Raw genomic sequence first — 9,087 nt, forward strand, 5'->3', positions numbered from 1 at the left:
TGTGTGTGTGTGTACTGTGTCTGTGATGAGAGTGTCTTCATGAATATAATATTATGTATGTGCGTTCAAGTGTTCATCTGTGTGGTGTGCAGAGTGTGCGTAGTATGAACAATGTGTGTGTGTGTGTGTGTGTGTATGTGTTTGTATGTGTCTATGTGTGTATGTATGTATGTGTGTTTGTGTTTATGTGCGTTTGTGTGTGTTTTTCTGTGTTTGTGTGTGGGCGTGTGGGCGTGCATATGTATGGAAGTGTGAGCGGTGCCAATTTTTTAATGCTTAAAGCGTTAAGTGAAATAGGAGGGAGTGCTAGGGGACATTCATTAATTCATTAATAACCAAAGGGTTTATTGTACATAGCAACTCCCAAACTCCCTTTTCGAATATTGAAAATAGATAAGCTTAAGAGAAGAGAAAATCAATACAGATTTGAAAACCAGCTGTGAAAAGAAAACAAGATCAATTTGAGAACTAGGCATTAAAAAGTGGTTTCTGATTTATACGTGACGACGTGACCGTACGTGACAACGTGATCAATCAACATAGTATGAGTGAATGCATGTACCAGGATCTGCACCGAACTGAGGCAGTGAACTGTAAACGCACGACGGGTTTGCTGTTGAGCGGGAATTTGCGCAATACAAAATGAGTGTATTACACTTGCGGACCTAAAAATGTCAACGATCACCCAACTTTACACTTTCAAACATATCCGATATCGGGTCAAAGATCGGAGTTTGCTCGAATATGCTGGCACTGTTCGATTAAATATATTCGCCCCTTCCACGCCCACCCCCGGTGACCCAAATACAAAACAGGCCAAACATTACTAATGCAGCCTCATACCAGTACGACTCAGTCCCAAGCCTGTAACGATTAGAGAGACACCATCACCATCAACCATTTTATGCATTACGAGTACAACTTGATTACAAATCTTTACGTTCGCTCATGAGATGTTTTAATTTTTGTTCTAGCGCTTACGTTCGCAGGTGTCATGTACGTTTCAATATTTTGCACAAAATTGAATAGGTCCGCAACTGTGATGTTTTGAAAAAAAAAGGTTCCCAAATGTAATGCTCCCATACAAAAGCTATCCATTACATGTATTATTTATAATTCTTCTTCTTCCTCTTTTTCTTCTTTTTCTTCTTCTTCTTCTTCTTCTTCTTCTTCTTCTTATTATTATTATTATTATTATTATTATTATTATTATTATTATTATTATTATTATTATTATTATTATTATTATTGTTGTTGTTGTTGTTGTTGTTGTCATTATTATTATTATGATTATAGAGGTGATAGGGGAGGAGAAGGAGGATGTTGGTGGTGGTGGTGATGATTGTGGTGGTAATATATTATTATTATTGTTTTTTGTTTGTTTTGTTTTTAGTAATAATAATAGTAGTAGTAGTAGTAGTAGTAGTAGTAGTAGTAGTAGTAGTAGTAGTAGTATCATCATCATCATTATCATTATTTTACTCTGCCTTGGAAACAGACTTCTGCGGTGCAGCGGTAAGTTGCTTCGCTTTGGCAGGCAGGAGACCTGAGTTTGATTCCTGGGTGGGAAGAATTTCTATGGAGCATCTTGGTCTTTCTGCTCGACGGACAGGGTCGAAGTCCTTCTTCTAAAGTATCTACATTGTGTAGATAGGGGCGTAAAAACACTTACCTTAAGTTATGAGGCTTTGGTAGAAAGTACAATCGAACCTATAGGCCTACAAGGGGACTACTATTATCGAGGAAGAAAAGTGGTAATTTTACACTGGTGAACCTCGCAGAAATAGGGAGAGGAGGGTGTGAGTGGTTGTTTGAATAGATGATTCGATGGTTGACGGTTGACTCTGACATGTGATTATAAGCAGATTCAACCAGTAAGCTTATAAAAATGATGCTGTTGTTATTGTTGGTTCAGTTCTTTAAACGAGTAAGTCCGAAATTATTCGAGGCTTCCGAATTATAATTTAATTCTGTTTCTTATCCTTTTCGTCCCAGAAGGGCAGTCTCCGTCGTGTAAATAAAGATCATTAAACCTTTACCAAGACATTTAACATTTTAATCATGCAATAAAAACCTAAAATGAAATTCAATGAAAAATGAAAAAAAGGTGAAAAAAAAAAGGTTTTTGTTCGTTTTTGTTTGGTTGGTTTTTTCGGGGGTTTGCTTGTTTATTTGTTTGTTTGTTTGTTTGCTTGTTTGTTTGTTTGTTTGTTTGTTTGTTTGATGGTTGGTTGGTGGGTTGGTTGGTTGGTTGTTGTTGGTTTTTTGTTTGTTAGTTGTTTTTCTTTGGGGGGGGGGGGGTTGTTGGGGTTTTTTGGGGAGAGGGGGTGGGGGTCCTCTGAAAGTCTCATTTGACGTACTTAAACGTTTAGAGAGCAACACCAGCGATGCGTATTCTATTTCAAGACAAATAAATGAGAAAAGCCAACAGAAACCCCCGAAGAGGTTTTGTTGTCGTTGCAGATCATGGGCGCCGTCATTCATCCGTGACCAACTGGTATTCCACAGATTTATGAGAACCCACATATTCACACAAAGGCACCAACAACAAAAAAAACTCGTTCAAAGAAAACACTTGAAGGGGATTTCTTACTCTTTATACTGTCGTTGTAAAGGTTTGGCACCCAGCCTTTAATAGGTTGTTGGCAGGCGCTCTGGTGTGGTTTGATCCTTCTTTTCTATCAAACATCTTCTGTCCCTATCTATCCTCCTTTTTTTCTTTGTAGGCTCTATGTTGTTACTCTTTACCTGTCAAACACGCCAGCCTTGGCCCCTGAATAACACCTCTTATCTTTGACACTTATCATAAGACCTATTTGTGTTGCAAGTGCCGTAGAACTCTCACTAAAACTAAACCTGAGCTGTTAGGGTTAGGGTTAGGGTAAGGGTTCACGCACGCACGCACACGCACGCGCACACACACACACACACACACACACACACACACACACACACACACACACACATACACACACACACACACACACTCACGCGCGCGCGCGCGCACACACAAACACACACACACGCACACACACACAATAATAATAATAATAATAATAATAATAATAATAATAATAATAATAATAATAATAATATAGATAGATAGATAGATAGATAGATAGATAGATAGATAGATAGATAGATAGATAGATAGATAGATAGATAGATAGATAGATAGATAGATAGATAGATAGATAGATGGATGGGTGGATGGATGGGTGGGTGGGTGGATGGATGGATGGACGGACAGACGGACGGATGGAGAGACAGACAGACAGACAGACAGACAGACAGACGGACAGACAGACAGACAGACAGACAGACAGACAGACAGACAGACAGACAGACAGACAGACAGACAGACAGACAGACAGATAGATAGATAGATAGATAGATAGATAGATAGATAGATAGATAGATAGATAGATAGATAGATAGATAGATAGATAGATAGATAGATAGATTACATTATAAGACAAGGCCGTGTCCTATCACCTCATCTATTTATCATAAATATGGATAGAATGACAAAAGAGGCCAAAAGAATCAGACGCCCTCTTCGCTGATGACCAAAGCCTGACATACAAAGATGAATGAAGTCTCCAACACCACACCACCAGATTAAACGAAGAATGTAACAACTACGACATAAAGATCAACATCAACCAAACAGAGACAATGAAAGTAAGCAGAAAGCCAGGACCATTCAGGATACACATCAACAACAACAGTCTCAGACTGGTCCAAGAATTCAAGTACAGTGTACCTCGGAAGTATATTCACAGAGGAAGAGCGACTGAACAGAGAAATTGAAACAGGAGTACAAAGGGCTAATAAGGTTAGTTACCAGCTTACTCCACTACTGAAACATCCTAACATCCCCATGACTACAAAACTCAAAATGATCAACACCATATTCATCCCAACACTCACCTATCAATGCCAAACACGTACCACGAACAAGACATTAGAGCAAAGAATTACAATATGTGAAATGCGATGCCTTAAAAAAGCAGCAAACAAGACCAGGCGTGACAAAATTAGAAACGCCGTAATCAGAGAAATGGTGGGCACAAATGATGTCATGCATCACATCCAACACCAAAGAATCAAATGGTTCGGACATCCCACGCGATTACCAGCACACCACCTAGCACAACATGCCTACATTTTTAAAAAAATCCAATGACAACAAGGCCAGAGGGCGACCGAGAAAGACCTGGATAGATGGAGTCAGGGAAACATTAACAGCTCACGGCATCCCCCTGACCCAAGCTCTGCGGCTGGTGGCAGAGAGACGTCTCTTTCTTCCCGCTACACCCTAAAGGGTATATTATGCGCCTGATAAAAGTAAAGTAAAAGTAAGATAAATGAACAAACTTTAATAAGATGATGTACTGACAGCTTCATACACCTAAAAATTGACGAGTGCCTGATTCCACAGCGTCGAGACACATTTTATAATGTCAAGTCCAAGTACAGGTACTAGTAACTTAAGGACGAGGAGGAGGATTTTATTATTTTAACAAGTGAACACCCATCATGTGACCTCAGACTTATGTCATGTACAATGAAGGAATTGTTTCCCTTTTGGCAAGGCCAATACGCTAAAAAAAAAATTTTTTTTAAAAGCGGGATTTATTTCCCCTAACCTGATTCCACCGCCGAGTGTGGAAGAAACTCTGAACATGCACTATTTCAACAATGAAGACGGTATCAAAACAGCCTGCCTCCCGAATATGAAAAGCTTATTTCTATAGTTTGGAAATGTTTACTATAATGAATGTTGGCTTACATGTATCTATTCAATTATGCTACTGTTGCTAGAGCACAGCTCTCACTGACCTGGAACTGAGATCTGTCACCGTTTCTGTGTGGTATGCAACAAAATTCTTTAAAAACTATGCTGTGCATGGTTTTAGCAGAATTGGTCGAATGTAAAGACTAAAGACCCATCAAATATATTAAAATCATTAACATGATTGGGTTTTTTATTTTATTGAACCTAGAAAGGTCCTTGCTTTTGTTTAGGAAAATGATTGAGATTTTTTACAGCCAAATTTGCGTAAAGTGGGGTCATGTATAATTCTAAAATAGCCAATTAGAGACCAAAAATTTAACTTTTTCATTGATATTATTTAAAAGTTTATCCATCTCTTTAATCAGTAGGCCTACTAAGAAAAACAGATGCTAGAAAAATCTATACGTGTTATTCAAGCAAACTCTGCGGAGACTCATGTCAGAGGATCAGTATGAGATACATACATGTAGTAACGCTTACAATAATTTTGTAGAGTCTATTTGAGATTTTGTCAGTCAACTGAAAATAAGAGGCTTTTTCTCACCATCATGGCAGAAGATATTCGGAGACGCCTCCGGCGAGCACCCGGGAACTATTCGGAGACGCACTCCCGCACACAGATGCACTGCTTTGGGGGTCAAACTACGTCTTATTTGCTGCATACATATAGCCACTAAAACTGTCGCAAATCAATTATTTTCAGGAAAATTTCAAAACTTCACTGCAAAATATCAAATTATGGGTTAAAACAGAGGGGCATGCTCCCCCCCCTGTAACCCCCCAGATTTTTTACTTGGTCTAGAGGCCCAAAGCATTTTGATTGGTCTATCGTTCGTCGGAGACGTCTCCGGATAGATACTGCGAAGGAATCATACCTTCAAACAGCTATTATGTAACTGGTTTTGGTGTCATCGAAGACACAAGTTATGAGTTGATCAAGGCCACATTCATTACTATTCACTTCACTTCACTGATAGCAAAATACATGTTGACAATGACACTAAACCGGCATCTGTGGTGTACTGGCGCTTCGCTGTGGCACGCAGAAGACCCGAGCTTGATTCACGAGTGGGGGAGAATTCTTATTGAGTATTTCAGCCTTTCTGATGGGATGCAGTATCCCTCCCAGCACGGGTTGGTCCTGCACAATGTCGAGGCCTATTTCCTAAACGATCTTAATTGTATGGATGGGGGCAAAAGAAGATTTACATTTTGTTTTAAAATTACATTTATGCGCTTTCCATCTCAACAATATCACATAAAATTATAATTAATAAACATTATATTATATTCTAATATTCTACTATACTGTATTATTGCCGGTACCGTTATCAGGATAATCATCATCATCATCATCATCATCATCATCATCATCATCATCATCATCATCATCATTGTATAAAGAAGGTATTAAAACAGTTAAGACCTTGTTGTATTTCCAAAAAAAAAATATATTTCACAGTTCAACGTTTCGCCAATAAGGCTTCATCAGGAACATAGTATTTGAGAAAAAAATATATGGGTGATGACGCCACAGCAACAAAGTGTTCACTATAAGTTACGTATTGGTGTGGTTTGGACAATATCGGAAATATCTCCATCATCATCATCATATACACAGGCTATAAAAACTAAAGTGCGTACATAAATGTCTGAATATTTAAAGGAGCGGTGAGTACAAATCGCCGGAGAGAAGGGAACACTAAAGCCAGAAGTGGTAGAGAGAGAGAGAGGGGGGGGGGGGGTGGAAAGGTGCGTGGAAGTAAGGAATATAATAACAGAAGGGTGCGGTGAACACAAATCGGAAAGGCCAGAGAAAGAGAAACACTAGGGCCAGAGATGGCAGAGAGAGAGGAAAAGGAAAAGAGGGGGAGAGAGAGAGAGAGAGAGAGAGAGAGAGAGAGAGAGAGAGAGAGAGAGAGAGAGAGAGAGAGAGAGAGAGAGAGAGAGAGAGAGAGAGAGAGAGAGAGAGAGAACTAGTACGTGGAGGTAAGGAATATAACAGAAAGGTAGGGCCAAAGGGAAGGGGTTGCAGGAACATAAGGGGTGATTAGTACGTTACGTTGTAAATTTTAGATCCTTAAAATGGGGCTCGTCGATGTTAAGGCCAGTGAGAATTTTGTGAGACCCCAAGTTCCAAATCCACATTGATTCTCTTTGGTTAAGTTTTTCTTTAGTAGGATATTGGACTATTTCAATTCCCTGAAGCTGCAAATCGGAGGTACCATTGTGACCAGGACTGTTGAAATGTTGGCCAACTGGTGTGCTGGAGTTTTTCTGGACTGAATACCTATGGTTATTAAACCTAGCTCTTAGTGTGGTGGTAGTTTGACCTACATATTGAGCTGGACAGACTTTACAGGATATGAGGTAGATTACATTTTTGGTTTCACAAGTGATGCTGTGGGAAAGTTTTCTTTTAAAGTGGGGGCCTTCTACAAAGTTGGTTACTTTCATGTAGGCACATGTTTTGCATCTAGGTTTTTGACAAGGATAATTTTGAGGCGGGGAACATGGGTTTACCGGAAGTGATGACGTGGGTGTTACTGCTCTAGTGCGAATGAGGAGGTTGCCAAGATTAGGAGGCTGACGAAGTGCAATCAGAGGAGGGTCGGGGAAGCAGGCTTTCATTTTGTCTGATTTTTCCAAGATGCTTTTGTGTTGGCTGTGGATTTTATGTACCTTAGGTAGTTTTTGGTGATGAGTAGTGACGAAAAATGGTCTTTTCTGTTTTGGCTTTAGGGGTTTGTAGGTCAGGAGGGTTGTGCGGTTCAATTTGCTGACTTTCTCGATAATGGGCGTTATAAAATCTTTTTGGTACCCACTGTGAAGAAGGTTGACTGTGAATTCCTCTATCCGTTGTTTAAAAGAATTTTCACGGGAGCAAATGCGACGTAGTCTAAGGGCACCACTATAGACCACAGAACGGAATATATGTTTAGGATGGTTTGAAGAAGGTGGGAGGTAACGATTAGAGTCGGTAGGTTTTTGGTACAGGTCTGTTTCAATTTGGTTATCTGCAATGAGAAGGGACATGTCCAGGAAAGAAGTGGACTTATCTGGGCTGGAATAAGTAAATTTGATGTAGTGGTGCACCTTGTTCAGATCAGTGAGAAATTGTTGGGTTGTTTCAGAGCAACCATTGTGCAAGGCGATAATGTCATCCATGTAACGCATAAGTACAACTGGTTGGTTGGGAAGAGGGGAGACGTATTTGCGCCAAAATTCAGCCATAAAAATGTTGGCATAAGAGGGGGCTACTGGGGTACCCATCGCTGTGCCAGTCAGCTGGAGAAAATTTTGATTGTTGAATGAAAAATTATTGAGGGTGAGGACTAATTTCAACAGTTTGCAAATTTCTAAAGTTTGGCGTGTGTTGTAGGGTGCAAGACTTCTGAGGGCTGAGCGGCACGCCTCAATACCTTCTTGGTGTGGAATGTTGTTGTACATGTTGACAACGTCTATGGCCAAAAAGTTAGTTTCAGGAGTGAGGATGTTTTCAGAATTAATAGTTTCTATTTTTTTGAGAACGTGGAGATTATCTTTCACCCAGTGGTTACCACAAAAATCAGGGACAAGGGGTTTGAAAATGCTGTCCAACCAATAGGAAGCTCTGACAGTAGGACCATTTATTTGGGAAATAATGCCTCTAAATGGAGGGAGTTTAGAATTGTTGTTTGCTAACTTGTGGATTTTAGGTAGGCCATAAAAGTAGGGGCACGACACATCCCCGTGAAGAATACACTTAGACAAATCCGGGGGATATTACGTTGAGGTATTCAAGATGGCGGATTTGGTCCTGAATGGCGCTAAGGTGAGAGGAAGTGGGGTCGGAGCTGAGGGGTTTATAGAGAGAAGGGTTATTCAACATAGACGAGATGGTGTTGTTGTAGTCAGTGGTGTCCATGACCACAATGGAGCCTCCCTTGTCAGCTTCACGGATAGTAAGATTAGTGTTATCAATGAGTTCACAAAGGGCCGACCTTTCTGCACGGGATAAATTGTCTCTTTTAGAAGGTTGTCTGCAAGTGTTTCTGCTATGGAGCGCTGATTTTTCTATGTTATCACAGTAAAGGTCAAGGGCAGCATTACGTCCTGGAGGAGGAGTCCAATTACTCTGAACATATAATTTAGGTGGTATAACGGAAGAAGGAGAAGGGTTAGTTTCTGAGAAGTACTCCAAAAGTCTGCAGCGTCTCGTGTAATCTTTTGTATCCTGTATGAATTGGAAAAGGTTAAAAAAAATTGCGTAGGGCAAAAACCTTTACCCATCATCATCATCATCA

At 40.0% G+C, this 9,087-nt stretch overlaps 1 protein-coding gene across 1 annotated transcript; it reads right to left on the reverse strand.

The window, feature by feature from the left end:
* Positions 1-7,438: 7,438 nt before the first annotated feature.
* Positions 7,439-9,087, reverse strand: LOC106011776 (the record flags this gene model as incomplete). The annotated part of the gene is given in 1 exon segment (XM_035969771.1): positions 7,439-9,087. A coding segment is annotated over 1 exon segment (813 nt), but the record flags the coding sequence as incomplete, so codon positions are not given.

Source organism: Aplysia californica, unplaced genomic scaffold (assembly GCF_000002075.1).
Source record: "Aplysia californica isolate F4 #8 unplaced genomic scaffold, AplCal3.0 scaffold00181, whole genome shotgun sequence".
Lineage (NCBI taxonomy): Eukaryota > Metazoa > Mollusca > Gastropoda > Aplysiida > Aplysiidae > Aplysia > Aplysia californica.